This window comes from Bactrocera tryoni, chromosome 5 (genome assembly GCF_016617805.1).
Source record: "Bactrocera tryoni isolate S06 chromosome 5, CSIRO_BtryS06_freeze2, whole genome shotgun sequence".
NCBI classification, from domain to species: Eukaryota; Metazoa; Arthropoda; class Insecta; order Diptera; family Tephritidae; genus Bactrocera; species Bactrocera tryoni.
This window is the reverse complement of record NC_052503.1, coordinates 19,318,141-19,334,646: the sequence shown is the minus strand read 5'-3', so window position 1 is coordinate 19,334,646 and position 16,506 is coordinate 19,318,141. Positions and strand designations below refer to the sequence as shown.

At 34.0% G+C, this 16,506-nt stretch overlaps 2 protein-coding genes across 2 annotated transcripts; both read left to right on the top strand.

Annotated features, from left to right (window-relative positions):
* The first annotated feature begins 7,215 nt into the window (after positions 1-7,215).
* LOC120778267 (heat shock protein 67B1) lies at positions 7,216-10,376 on the top strand. The gene has a single exon (XM_040110046.1). The coding sequence runs from the start codon at positions 7,547-7,549 to the stop codon at positions 9,821-9,823; it is 2,277 nt and encodes a 758-aa protein (XP_039965980.1). The 5' UTR covers positions 7,216-7,546; the 3' UTR covers positions 9,824-10,376.
* Positions 10,377-15,220: 4,844 nt separating this feature from the next.
* Positions 15,221-16,038, top strand: LOC120776387 (heat shock protein 27). Its single transcript, XM_040106997.1, has one exon. It carries the CDS (start codon positions 15,289-15,291, stop codon positions 15,868-15,870), a length of 582 nt encoding a protein of 193 aa, XP_039962931.1. The 5' UTR covers positions 15,221-15,288; the 3' UTR covers positions 15,871-16,038.
* The last annotated feature ends 468 nt before the right edge of the window (positions 16,039-16,506 follow it).

Sequence of the window (16,506 nt, the reverse complement as noted above, 5' to 3'; positions counted from 1 at the left end):
TTATATTTTAACATCTCCAAACACTGCTCCAAATCATCAACTCCTCGTTGTTTTTGGTCAAAACTGAGCTCGCGCGGCACCCACTTTGCACAGAGTTTTCTCATACCCAAATTTTCGTGAATGATATAATGTACTTACATATGTACACGTTCAATTGATATCAATGTAGTGCCTGCTATATCCTACAACTTCACTTTACGGGCGTCCGAAATTGTTTTGGGGATTTCTTTGATGCTTTCGTCGACAAGCGCCTCTTTCGGGCGTTCACTGTCTCCATCGTTCCCCGTGCTCGTTTCGTCTCGTTAAAACTTTGCGAATTCATCGGTTGATTTTCTTGGTGCAGAGTCCAAATAATGTTAATCAATCAAAACCCTTATATATATATTATACATATCTAATATTCTTATGAATGTTCTGTATTCTCCCAGTTTTCAGATAGATTTATTTTATTCTTCGCATCTCCTTTCAAGCCAACCCGATTAACATACATATCTCTAGGAACTCCTGTTGGAAAAGGTAGATTACAATTTTTAACGAATTGCAATCGTCAGTCCGGATTCTTCATTAAAGTGCCATAATCGCTTAGTATTCTAATTTATACCAGTTGCGTGTTCGATTCGCCACTATACAAGAATTGGTGAATAGAATCGTACGAATGTGTCTTATATTTTGCACACTACTGCTTCTACCCATGGAATTAGTAGAGTTTTGGCTACAAATTTATACAAATTTTTTATTTCTATTTATACATACATATGTACATACATATGTACATGGATATGTATGTACATAACCACTTCTCCAGAAGATCTAAGCGTGTTTGTTCTTCTTTTGTTTGCTAATTTCTCCTCTTTATGCAGATTTCCAGTTTTAAAACAGCTTTTAAACAGACAATACCTATATACATACATATCTACATATGTACCTTCCATATACATAAAAGTATGTATGTAAGTAACTCAGTAATATACACACAAACCGGCATGATTAAAAATATTTTTTTCGCACTTCCAACGAAGTGGCGACACCTCTATGCTGCCGTGTGAGATTGAATGAATTTGTCGCCTAAGCCACGCAACTACCAGATAGTCAGCCACCGTGGAAACCATAGCAAAAATTATCACACAAAAAATAAATAAGTTTCTACATAATGTTCACAGGCCTGTGTCGCCTCAAAGATACAATCTTATTTTAAAAAGCATACATACTTACATATGTATGTGTGTGTTTGTACTTGCATTTGTGCGCTGCATGCGAATATATAAATTTACCGGTGCTTTGCAGCCATCAGCTGAATGCCACGTTCATTTCCAGTCAATGCGTTCTTCAACGCGAACTTCGCCAGCGCAATTCCACACACAGCTGCGATGCACCAACCAAGTCAGCCAGCAGCTACGCAATTCCAGAAAATCGCATATCGTGTGTACCCAACAGCCGTTGCGTAGACGTACGTACGTATGTATGTATGGTATGTGTATCAGCGCACCTCGTGTGTATAAAATCGTTACGCTTTGAGTATCTATAAAGGCGAGTAGCGCTTTTGCAAGCCGCCGGGCGCACAACATGGTTCATGTAAACCTGAAAGGGCCAAGGGACTGCTTTTCAGCGACATGCGCAGTGAAGCTTGCGAAAATTATACGCTGCCCTAAACGAATGACTGCGACGTGCTGCGGCGCTCAGCCCCCCGGCTTTCTGGAACTTCTGCGGGCAACTGGTCTGGTTACCAGCTGTTTTTTGTTGCTTTTACTACTGTTCGTGCCGGTAAAATTGTTGCTGTTGTTTGTGTTGTCTCGTTATTTGCCGGCACAACGACCGGTATGCTGACAACGAACGCCACACACACACACACACACCACTCGATGGTGGCAACAATAACAACAGCTGAGCTGGGTACTCTCTCAGCTGTTGTAGAATGAAAGCGATGGAAGTTTTGCGTAAAGTTCCAATGCATGAGGGATACTTTTCGCGATTGTGTCGTGGCTGTTGGCGATAAATACATATGAAGTTACATATGTGTGTACATATGGATGTATAAAAAGATATGTGTTTTATATGCATAATGTAGGCACATGGTGTGCATATTTATGAAGTATCATGTATGTGATGCTGATTCTTCAGGCGTTAAAGGTGTGCAGCTACGCTACTTTGTTGCACTACAACATACGTATGTATGTACATATGTACAATACTTAATATTTTATAGGCATAAAAGTCAAATAGGGTTATTTTTTTCAGTTATACATATGTAAGTACATAATTACTTGTACGTTTCTAATTTCTTTAGGCCTAATATACTTACATACATACATATGTTCGTATTACTTATGTATTAATCCAATTAAAAATACTTCCATAAATATAAGTAAAGGTATACATATGTATGTATGTAAGTATGTATATTGTCACCTAAAGTGCGAAACAGCGTATCATCAAAAACAAATCGAAAATCGCTGTCAGACATAATAACCAATATAAACTATTTTATAACCAAAACTCAAATTTTGTTTCAGTATGGGTGGTTCCTATTACATCGCTTTTCCTTCGCCTGCAAGCTTATAATTCTACATTATTTTGCAGTTTAGGTGACTATATGTACATACAAAGTATGTACATAAATACAAATGTAAAAAAATAGCGTTATAAAAACAAGAAACTGTTGAAAAGTAAAGCCTTTTCTGGTCCCAATCGTAAAAAAACATCTACCAATTATCAGTATGTTCACTTTCCTATCTGCCAGCATCTACATATGTATGTATGTGCATATGTATGTACAATGTATACACATACAAATATAGTATTTTAGTCATACACTTGCTCGCGCAACGTGCGAGAAATCATTTTTTATAGCCGTCTACTATTTGTTTGATGTGCCTAAAAATAGCTGCTGTTTGTGGTAAAATGTTCTAGACATTAACATACATATTCATAAGCAAAATTGTTTATAAGAAATGATAAACAAATGCTACATTATTTGCAAAAATTTTGTTTACAAACAACAGCGGCAAGCGAAAGCCGGTAGCGTCACGTAGGCGAGCTCTGATTTTGCAAGAAGGTAGATACTTATGTGCATACATACATACATATGTACATATGTTTACATACTTCAATACCTATGTTTTATACTCGGCACATTTGCATATAAATGTACATACATATGTATGTATAAAAATAAGTTAATTTGCCACTGATTGATTACTGGGAAGTTATCGATTTTTGTATGTGTAGCTTGCGGCTGCACATATGTATGTATGTATTTCGTCCATAATATAGCACATATATCCATACATATGTACGTTTGTATGTATGTACATATGTATGTAAATGCATATTTATTTCGTATTTATGTACATATGTATTTATATTCGAACCGTAACGAAAACATACCTACATATGTACATACACAAGTATATTTGTAGGTAAGGACCGAAGTTTTGCTTGTTGCATCGGGAAGAATCGGGTTTGATTAAAATTAAATAAAATTTGGAATATAAGCAGATAAATGAGACATTTACACGTGGTCGCTGAAAACAATTGTCGAAAAAAATTATGTTTTTATATGTACATACATATGTATGTACATATGTACATATGTATGTACTTATGTGGACATAGCAAGAAAAAGCTCTGGAAAATTCCTTCCAATCTAAGATTTTATTTGCACTCACTTATGCCAAATACGAGTATGTAAGCAAGTGTGCAGAAATGTCTAGAAAAGTTCTTAATAATAATAATGTTGCTGTAGTGGCTGTCAACAGTAAATACTTTTTTTATTTTTTAACAATTTAGTAGAGCTGAAAGCGTTTTAAATGTTCAGCTCGAAATTTAACACCTTCATGCATGAGTGATTGCAAATATACACAGCTATGTATGTATATATGTATGTGTATGGCTTTATGCCATACATATGTATGTAGGTACATATGTACATACATACATACATATATGCGTCACATGCTTAAAGTACATGTCAAATTGACATGCTTTTATGAAGCACTCGAAAATATACATACTTTTTCAATTTTGCTTTATATTGTAGCTTTTTGGATTAGGTTCTCAATTTTTTTCTCATCACAAATATTTCAAAAATTAACTTAGCACCTTTTTTTTTAATAATTATATACATATTTATTAACATCCAGCATTTCTCACCAAAAGATGAGCTATTTTTTAACATCCATTATTATCTAGAATATATTCTACATATGTATTAATATGTACAAATGAGTGTTTATCTAAAGCTTCTATATACATACTTATGTACATAAGTACATACAAATATGAATACTTAATCACACTAAATAGTGTGCTTTATTTTGATATCAAGTCTCGTAAATGCGATAGTTGAGGTAAAATCTACTGATTTGTAAGTGAAAACTTCGAGACTTTTCCCGTTTTGTTAATAACAAATTGCGCATATTTTCGTGGGAAATTTCCTAAGTGACTCATGATTTGCGTCAGACTCATGTAATCTAAGAAAAGATATGTGAACTTAAGGGGTTACATGAGTTTCCTCGGGTAAAAAACAGCCTTTTTTCAACAATTTTTTTCTCATATAAAAAATGAAATATTTTATTAGAAATTTTATTGTTACAATTATACACTATTAACTAAGAAATTCTGAATTTTTTGGAAAAAAATTTTTTTACTCGGCCATTGCGACGCCATTTCCAGTGACCTGCGCCCGCGTTGGCAGGTCAGATCCTTGGAAGATCATCTAAAGTGAAAAATACCTGTTTCAGTTAGAACCTTAACTTAGAACTTGGACAAAGGAAAAAAATGAAAATTCGTTTTTTGCCAAACGTTTTTACAAAGAAATTAAAATTTCGCGACATTTTTTTTCAAATAGTTGTAATCGAAAAAAATCCCTCGTATAAGTCTTTAAGAATTGTATCGCAAGGACCTGTGCAAAATTTCATGAAGGTCAAAAACACAGTTTCAAGGAAAAACATGTTTAAAAATGGCGCACTTAGCCTAGCTAGCCTCCAGCGCAGAAGTTTTCAGGGCTGTATCTTCGAAACTATTACTCGAATCAACTTTTAGAACAATCTAGAATTGTATACTTTAATAAGATTTTGATTTTTACATAACCAAGTCTAACCGGAAGAATTTCAAGCAATTGGGGTTAAGAAAATGGAGCAACCTACAAGGCTTTCATTCACTTCGAAATGCTAGATAGTTTTTATGAAAATAATTGTTAAAAAAGATGAGAACTGTTTATTGCTGCGACCAGGCATTGAAATAAACAATGGAAGATCTTATGGAGTAATTCAGAATAATGGCATATATATGTAAGTGAATCAATTTATCTGAGTCACCTTAGATGAAAAGCGAATGGTAGAGACTTGAAACTTATCCGAAACCAAAAAAGTTGTTCGCACGTCGTTTTTAAATCACATGGTCAATTCCCTCGAAAAACCATTGAATATTCTTATGTAAATTTGTTTAAATTTCTTTTTTCAATATACATACCTTCAAAATTATCTCTACCTTACCGACCAGTGTCATATACCCCCCAAAAAAAAATGCATTAAGCTGTAAAGACACAAGTACATAAATATATTTTTAAGTACATTATCTGCGCTCAAAGTCTAAAAAAGTTTCGAAAAACAATTTTTTCGGTTTTTTTTTCAATTTGATGGTTTGGACAAGGATTGGCAGTCTGGATCAGATTTTTTAATGGTGTTATCAAGAATTCATATTTTGGTCTAGCTTCTCTGAGACTGAGAACTGATGAAGGATTGTACATGGTCGACGTGGAAAACAAGGAAGATCATTGCTTTAGAAGAGCTTACTCCTCGGAGATGCGATATAACGCAATTTAACTTTGAGGTTGGGGCTCTGAAGCCCGGAGGTTATGCGAGCAACTTGTTGTGGATGAAGATATTGGAATATTAGGTATGATAGCATCCCATAATCTAATTATACCTTGAACTGGGTACATTAGATTTGTCGGAGACCTAAGAGGTATATAGTATAGTATCACAGTGTTTGAGATATCGGTTTGAAATTTAGCAGACTTTTTTTCTCACTAAAAAGCTGTTCATATGTCGGAAACGCCGATATCGGTATAGTTGCCGTACAAACTGACCGATCAAAATCAATATTAAGACCTTTTTATATCCTTCTATGCTATAAGAAATGTACTTGTGGATGTATTATAGCTTCAGTGCAGCCGAATTAGGCTTTTTTCTATGGGAGAAATACCTTTTTAATAACTTTCTGCTTATAATCCTACCGGCCTAGTGGTTGGATATTGAATTATTCACTTAATAATAACTATAAAAAGCTTTTGAGCTGAGGGTATTCACCTCTTTAGTCGTCTATAGGCTATTTGTTTCATCAAAGGAGATCTTAGCTATGTACATATTGTACACACATACTATATTTCAAAAATGATATCAATTAATCATACAAATGTTAAAAAGAGCACATTAAACATATGAATGTTAATGCAACTTAACACCAAAAATATTAGCCTTTAAAGCAGGCTGGAGTATTGTCCTCTCAAAAGGCTTTGTTGTTAATCGATTCGTTAAGTGGCAGCTTACGCACTTTACTGAAGCATTATCATAAATTCATGTGGGCATTTTGCGAAAACAAATATGTATACACAAACGATATAAGTATATAAGTGCATACACATGTATGTTTCCGAAAAAAATAATTACATATTTATATGTGCATATATTCAATTAAGCAAATATGTAAGTATGTACATAATGAATCCTATATAAATTCGCCACCTCAATGAATCTACATTTTGTTGCAAAGGCAAACGCATAATGTAGCGTCGTATGAAATAAGAGGAAATTAACCAGTTAAAATGCTGCGGCGTGTACATTTGGAAAGCGTCTACTGCGCATAGCTGTGGCTGCAAAGCCTTAGCAGCGCCACAGTGAAAATTTCATCTCATTTTACACTACAACCAGAGCAGTAATAAGAAAATAAGAAAAAACGACAAATGCAGTCGTCGCATTGCAACGTATTGCAAAAAGCTGGCGAGCTGCACGCACACAACAGCGTCACAATCGGTTGCCGGCATAACGACGACTTAGCTACGCGACGGCGGCCGGTTAGTTGCCTGACGCACCCCGATCATATGCTTGAACTTGGACTTCCAATCGAATTTGCTGTAAGCTTTCCATTCAGCGCTGCAAACTGGTTTAAAAGGGCAGCATTCAGCAATTTGCGCTCATATGAAAACCAGTTAGGAAGCAAATCGGGCGTGTTTCGGCAGCGCATCGGTTGCATTCGAATGGTACAACATCTACTGCACCAACTAACCAGAGCCTAGACAGACTGAGAGCAGCAGAAAGCATAAAATTAAGTGTTACTTCCGACGAAATAATTAAATAAAATTCATTGTTTATAACGCGAGATAGTTGCCGTTTAAAACGTGTCGTGAACTCGTGAACGCGTCGCTGACGTGCGTGTGCAAAAGTGTGTGCGTTTTACTAGAACAAAAATTACTTTCCGTAAATAAAGATACATATATAGTATAGTATATATTTACTAAAATTTACATACATACATACACACCTAAAAGATGTCACTCATACCGTTCATACTCGAATTGGCCGATGAGTTGCATGAATTCAATCGTTGCCTGGCCACCGGTGGTATGGACGTCGACGACTTCGGTTTCGGTATCTACCCGCATGAATTGCAGCCGCAGCAGCAGCAGTCGCCGCAACAACAGCAGCAGTCGCAACATCCACTGCAGCAACAACAGCAAGCACAGCAACAACATTTGTCGCAGCAGCGACGCCCACGCACCCTCTCCCAGTTTTATTGGTTGCCAAATATAAGTAAAAGTCGACACCATCCCTACTATCGTGGCAAACCATGTTGCAACAAAACTCCCATACATTTGGTGCACGACCATCAGCTGGAAAAGGAAACATCTTCGACTGCTGGCGGCGGCGGCGGCGGTGGTGGTGGCAGTGGCGTCATCAATTCTAGCCCCACAGCAGCCGGCACAAATGCGGCAGACAAGGAACTGACGGCTACTAGTGCTCAAGCCACAAATTCCGCGAACTCCTCCAATTCAACTGGCAATTCGGCGGCTGGTAAATCCGCGTATTCGGTGGTTAATAAGAATGGCTTTCAGGTTAGCATGAATGTGAAGCAATTCGCACCCAACGAACTGACCGTAAAGACAATCGATAATTGTATCGTCGTCGAGGGTCAGCACGAAGACAAGGAAGATGGGCATGGCGTCATTTCACGACACTTCATCCGAAAGTATATGCTGCCGAAGGGATATGACCCGAGCGAAGTGCTTTCAACATTGTCCTCGGATGGAATTTTGACTGTTAAGGCGCCACCGCCAGCACTGAAGACTGACGAAACTATGGAACGCATTGTCGATATACAGCAAACCGGCGGACTGGTACAGGTGCAACAGAGCGCTGCTAAGGAACCAACAAATGTCGCTAGTAGCGGCAAGGAAACCCAAACCAGTGTAGCAACTACTGTGGCACAGACAGTCACTGATGCTGCAGCCGTTGCAACTGTTAGCTTACCAACAGCGGTGGCAACAACATTACAAAAACAACAACAACCACAGCAAGAAAAGCAGCAAAACCAGCAGACCCTAAAAATGAGTGCAACAGTCGAAGGTGTGCAACAACAGCAGCAGCAGCAACCGACGAAGTTGTCACAGGCAACAACAACAGACATGCAGGTAACGCGCGAACGCAATGGCAAGCTGGAACCGAATGAGCTGCTCGCCGAGCTAGAGACTGAAACACGAACAGCTGAGCAGACAGCCACGTCTTCCAACACCAGCACCAACAACATAGCCAACAACAATAACATTAATACTAACAGTAACAATAACAGTGGTGGCACCAACATGGACTATAGTGAGTTAAAAGACGCTGTTACTTCCAAGGCCACTTCGCAAACGGAAGTGAAAGAGACGGAGTCTTCAGTGGAGAATGACGAGCCGACACTCGCCGTTATAGAGAATGTCAATAATAAAGCGCCACATGCAAGCGATGTCACAAAATCATCGTCGACAATTGACGCCATCATGGCTGACGCTACAGCAGATGAGCCGATGGAGACAGAGGAAGAACTGCAGACAGTTACTAATGAAGAAGTTGTCGCACAGAAGCCTATAGTGGTCTCAATACCCACAGCTAATACTGAAGATGACGCAGCGTCTGCCAACAACATTGATGGTGGTGTTAACTCAGCTGTAACAGCAGCAACAACTAATAACAATACCACTTCCAACGATATCGTCACACCGACTAACGACACAGCAAGTGCCGTAGAGGCTAACGGCATCGAAAATAACACAGCCAGCAAAATTGGTAATGAGCTGGCGCCAGCAACCATCGCCGAGGCTAGCGATATTGTTTTGGTCACCAATAACGGTGTGTCCGATGATAAGACTGCCGCCACAGGTGATGGTCTAACGATCAGCTTAGAGACAACAGTAGCCGAAATTGATGGTGTCACAGACATGGACACCGATATCGCTGACGTCGCCGACGTTGTCGATGGTGTGGCAGATGCCGACGACTTGGACGGTGGTGTTATCGCCATTGCCATCGACGCCATCGGCGTCGGCGTAGATGTCAATGTAATCACAGCAGATGGCAACAATGCAACTGCGCAAAATGTTGAGGATGGCAATGAAGAGAACCTCTCCACTGGTAATTTAGTAGTTGCTGCACAATCGCCCACACCAGCTGATTTGGTGGCAGCAGCTGATGCTGCCATACTTTTGGCCAAGACGCAATGTGATGGTGGTGCCAGTGATGTTGCAGCCAGTAAACCTGCTCTGAACACCGAAGAGATAACTAACTAAGCGCGAGAGAGAGAGAGCGTGTGGTGTGGTAGTGCAGCACGAAAGATTTGAGCATAAGAAAAAAGAAAAATTTTGCGGAGTTAGAAAAAATAACGGTATAAGCATTCACTTTGGCAGATACATACGTACATATACATATATGAGAAAAAAAGAACACAAGAAAAACAACAAAAATGCGTTTACATTTTAAGTACTTAACTATGGTAGTAGCAGGTAAAGTTAAAAATAAAAGTAAAAAATAGCAACAAAAAGCAGATGAAGCAAGTGATATAAAAAGTAGAAATATAAATGGCAAAAGGCGTACTTAGAGACGCCACTTCCTACATGCATTCATACACATTCTAACATAAATTAATTTTTAACAAACACACATACCTATGAAAATGGTAGTCAACTGAACGCTAAATACTATTAGTTAAAGAGCCTTGCAAATTATAATAAATCGAGTATGTAACAATTATGAAGATTTTGTAATAATTTTCTATATATACAAATAGCTTTTGCTGCTATTAAAAATAAACTGAGTTCACACTCTTTGCATTCCAACGGTTTATTCGAGTCTTTTATGTTCCTATGTGGTCTGAGCTTACCATATTTTATTACGATTCGTATATTTATTTTAGCAGTTTGCTTTTAGTTTTGTTAACATTTTCGATTATTAAATTTTATATGTATTCGTCTTTTTATGTGTAAAAAAATAAATAGTTTTTTTTTAGAAATTTTGTAATAATTTTTAATATTACATTTTTACTTCAATTTTTCTTTTTCAACATTTTTCAAGTATGTAGTTGCATTTATTGTATATGCAGAAAAATATTTTGTTTTATTTTATATTCCGTTTATAAAGTTTTTTGTTCATTATTTTTTTTTAGATAAAAGTATGTTTTTTTGTTTTCTATTCAACTAATTTTATGATAATTAATTTTTAAATAATTAAAATACTTAAATAATTAAAAAAATATAAAAAATGTTTAAAGTTGAAAAAATATTAACAATAAAATAAGTATTTAATAACTTTATTAAAAATTAAATTAAATAAATTAAATTAAACAAAGTTAAATAGGAAACAAACGAACATGCTTTTCTCTAAAAACAAAATAATAATAACAAACAAATTATTTTTGTTTTAACATTTTTCATATACTTACATTTATTTTATATGTAGATTAATATTTTTATTATTTTATATTTTATTTATTTATTTTATATTTATTTTACAATTTTTTATGTACAATTTTTTATGTAAAATAAATATAAAATAAATAAATAAAATATAAAATAATAAAAATATTAATCTACATATAAAATAAATGTAAGTATATGAAAAATGTTAAAACAAAAATAATTTGTTTGTTATTATTATTTTGTTTTTAGAGAAAAGCATGTTCGTTTGTTTCCTATTTAACTTTGTTTAATTTAATTTATTTAATTTAATTTTTAATAAAGTTATTAAATACTTATTTTATTGTTAATATTTTTTCAACTTTAAACATTTTTTATATTTTTTTAATTATTTAAGTATTTTAAGTATTTATAATTTTTTTTTATAATTTTATTGGTTTTTTTTCATTAGTTATGATTTCAATTATCTATTAGTCTTAAATAAAATTAATTTTATTTTTTGTTTATTTTATTTTTTTTGTTTTAATTGCTTTTTTTATTTTGCGATGTTAATTTAAATTTTAGTTTAAATTATTTATTCATTTTCTATAATATTTTACTCTACTTAACTCATCTGTTTTATGTTATTAATTTTTTTATTCTATTTTCTGATTATTCTGATTATTTTCGTTAATTTAAACACATTTTATTAATTTATTTAATTTACATAATTATTTGTTTAATTTAATTTTTTAAATTTTTAAATTTTTTATGAATATAATAGCATACATATATATTTTTATTTTATTTTTTTTAGAAAAAAATTTCCAATCTTAAATTTCTTAGTTTTTCTTATATTATTTAATTTTTTATTTCATTTTTTTATCTTTGTTTATTTTATTTTATTTACTATTGTAATTTTATTTAGTTTTCAGTTAATTTAAATTTCTTTATGTATGTATGTATATACATATACATATATTTTTTACTTTAAAAATTGTATTTTTATGAATAAAATATATTTATTTTATTATTTAAACTATTATTTTATTTCTTTAATGTTATTTTGTTTTGTTTTTCATTATCAATAATTATTTTATGATATTATTTAATTCATAATTCAATTAAATATTTTATACTTATTTTATTTTTCAATATTACTTTTTTTTATTTATGTTATTATTCTTCTTTTTAGTTATAATGTTTATATCTTCTCTTATTTGATTTATTTATATTTTAATTTCAACGTTTCATTATATTCTTGTATAATAAATATTTAATAATTTCTCTCTGTTATATATATATATTTTATTATTTTATCAATAATTTTCTGTAATTTTTAAATGCTTTTAATATTAATTTTATATTTAAAATTTTTTAAATTAATTTTATGATTTTTTTTTAAATCTATAAAACTATATATGAAATCAAAATATTTAAATGTTTTTCTCTTTTATTTGAAAATATTTAAAATTTTTTACAATATTTTTGCTTTTTATTTAAAAAATAAACAATCCGCGTACTTGCCATTTAATAATTACTTTCATTATCACATCTATACACATTTATTTGTTTTTTTTTCTTTTCTTTTATACATTTATGCATATATCAATACAAATATATACGATTTTATGTATGTATGTATGTGTATGCATGCATGAAAACAGAATTGAACTGAATTGAAATGGAAACAGCTGTAACAGCAGCAAAAGAAAATGAATAACAAATACAGCAAAAACAACAAAAAATACCGCTAACATTACAAATAAAACAGAAAAACAAACTATTAAAAAAGAGAGCGCGAAGAGAGATTCAAATATTGATATTAAAGAAGTACATATATTGAGAATTAAAAACAAAACAAAAAAAAAAACCAGAAATAAAAAAATACATATTTAAAAGAAAATAAAAACGCATTAACAGAGGATTAGCGAAGATTGAGAGAAATTAAAGAAAATACTTATAACAAGCAAAATTGCAATGCTAATAATGACTATGGCGATTATGATGATAACTACTTTGATGATGTACGCTATATTCTGTCGTACTGGATACACAATAAAAATAAACGTAATCTCAAAACATGAAATGTGTTTCATTGAATTATAAATAAAAATTATTTAATTATATAATAACAATAAATTAATTTAATTTTTTGTTTTGTATTAAAAAAAAAAAATTTTTTTTTGTATTATTCTAATAATTTGCTTTAGTTTATAATCAGGCTCAAATAAAAGTATATACTTATGTGCAAGCATATTAAGGCACATGCGCTCTTCTTTAATTTTAGCTGTGCGCACATATACAATCATACATACAAATGTATGTATACCTAAATATATATTTTATCTTTAAGTTATTTGCCTTTTACTTTCATTTGCTATTTTCGTAAATACTTTCCTTGTGCGATGGCAAAGTGCCCTTAAATTACGTTAACGACTGTGTGCATCCCGGATGAATCATTGCTAACTGGCAGCTGCCAAATCTGCGCCACTTACGTTTTCTTAAGTAATGATATTAAACATAAATATCGAACACTCAAAAATACTATGTAGTAATTCTTATACAAGCTAATTTTGTCTGAAAATTATGAATTAAACAGTAGAAAAAATTTTAAATTTTATTATAGATAACGGCTGATCCAAGTAGAGGTACTTTTTTCAATCGCCTTTTTTTGACAGATCACGCATAAGTCGCGTCAGGCTGTCATTTCATCATGAAAATACTTACTTCTAAAAACGTTTACAAATCATTCAACTTTATTACGAAAATTCTCATTCTGTAAAGAATGTGTTTCGCGCGCTTCGCTCAACTTACATATAGTCAACATAACCGGCCTACTGAGCGTACTATTCGCAACACCATCACCGTCTGATGGGTTGATTGGATATAGGATAATATTGAACGATAGACGACGTCCAGAAGTGAAGAAAATATAGCAGTCATAACTGAGAGTGTAGACGAAGACCGTGGAGAGTCAATTCGGCGCCGTTCGCAGCAACTCCGACTGACATATGGAATGACTTGGCCCTCCCCAAGCGACATCACTTCGCTCTATGGATTCTGGATAAGTTCCAAGAAGATCCGACGTTTTCGAGCCAAATTTTGTTCAGCGATGAGCCGCATTTCTGGCTCAATGTGTATGTATGTATATATACGGACGAAGAGCAACCTGGAAGGATACAAGAGCTGCCACTAGATAGATATGTACAAATGAGATTAAAGTACATATTAAATAAAACGAGGACCCCAAGATTTCATCTACAAGTTTTCCCAAGATCTTTCAAAATAAATATCATTATAATTTTAGGGATAGTCTCTCAAATAGAAATGATGAATTTCTGTTGAGAATTTGTTTCTTTAGATTTGTTCGTATTAATGAATTGGTATCATCTGGTTATGCAATTCAATTAGAATTTACTTACGATTTCGAATTTTCTAATTCTATTCTATTACATTTACGGTTAAAAATATTTTCCAATTTTATGAAACTAATTATTTTTAAATTTGCGGAAAATGGATTATATTACACTAGGAATGAGTACTGGAAAACAATCGGGGCCAGCTATAAATACCAATTTAACGGAATGACCGGATGCAATTTATGCGAATATTTTTGAAATTGAACTTTTGATTTCATATAAAAATTCCGACAATTCGCGAGAGAGATAAATGAAGCTTATGCATTGTATTGATAAGCATAATTTTGCATAAACTTTTCGTTTCTTCTTCTTTCTTCTACCTTTTCGACCTCTTTCTAGATATCACTTCAAAGTTTCTTTATGGTTCTTTAGGTTCCATTAGCCAAACATATGTAAGTAAATTGAGCCAATTATCATCAGTCAAAATAAAATTAGACGATCTGAGTTAAGCCCTTTTGGTTAAGAGATTAGCAAACTCATCGGTACCCTTAACCTGTATTACGATGAAATTATTTTCACGTTATGACATTACCTGCCATATCCACCAGGTTTTCGGTGAATGCCAGTACTTTTGCTGGAAGAATCCTTTTGACGCTCCAGCTACAAACCTACACGTTAGATTATTTTTTGGAAGCTTCTTTCACGTTAACTCGAACTCTACCTGTTTTTATTTTTCTTTTTATAATTTAAAGCACATAATAGAGAAAAATAATTTTAGTCATACAACAGCTGCCACATTTCCATCAGGCCCTTTCAGCACCAACCCAAATTCATGGCAATGACGTCGGACGCAAAGTGCGATGAGACGATGCCACGCTGCAGAGAATAAAAGGCCAAATTTCTCTAACAAAAATTTTATAAATTTAATTGCTGGCAGAGGACTAACAAGTATTTCAATTTAAAGTTCAATTCACCAAAATAAAATAAGAGCAAACGGAAAAAATGACGCTCGTGCCAACCACATATGGCAGTTACGCGCGTGAACTCGACCGCCCACGTTACTATCCACCATACGATTTTCATCTATACCCCTACCTCTGGGACGATGCTCGTTTGTGGTGGCCCTCAACGGAACGTCTGTTGCGTCCACTGGACGACTTGGTTACGCGTCGCGTGCGCAATCAGTTGATACAATCCTCACTGCTGGACTGGCGTTATCCGATGCGTTGGGAGAATTACTATGCGGGCGAGCGGGTGCATGTGGACGAGAAGGGCTTTCAAGTGGACATTGATGTGCGTCAATTTAAGCCGCACGAGATTGTGGTGAAGACCAACGATGACTATGTGATCGTGCAGGGCAATCATGAGAAGCGAAACGATGGCAATGGTCTTGTGGAACGCCACTTTATACGTAAATACCTACTGCCACGCGGTTTCAATGCCAACGATGTGATTTCGAATCTCTCCTCCGATGGCATTTTGACCATCAAAGCACCACCTCCACCGCCGACTAAGTACTATACGCCGAATGAGCGCTTGGTGCGGGTGCATGAAACGGGTAAATTGGCATTGCCCTGGAAATGAGTATGATACGCATGAGTGGGAGAGAAAATTAAAAAAAAATACAAATGTATGCAGGTGCAATAGAAACAAGTGAAATATAGTTATATAGTTTAATTAGAATTGTAAACACCTTCAAGTTGTTAATAAGTACAAAAGTGAAATAAATTAATCATCAACAAGAGCTATTTATATATTCGTGCCGATGCGAGTGTTGTTGGTATTGTGCAAGTGCAAGTGAAATGCTCATAAATTTTGTCAAAGTACAGACCCAGTAGGAAATTCTTCAGTTGCTGAACTGTCAAATTTTTGAATTGTGACACACATATGCAACGGTTTTTTATACCGTGCACAGGGTTTATTAAGTTTTCCACACAGAAGAAATCGTTGGAAACAAGCTTAGTTGGTTTAGCCATGCTGGTTATGTCTGTATATATGGCGAGTTCCTCCTGTCGTATAAACAAACTAGTCAAAATCGAGTCCTTATATGAAAAGTTTATCTTTTGGCGAAGACAATGGTACAATTTCCGCAAAAATTCTCACACAATTCAGAAATTTGAGATTTTTGTGCAAAGTTAAGTTTTTCCCATAGGGCGGTTCTTTGATGCCAGGCTGTTTACAATATGTACATATGTATTAAATAATGCACACATATATACT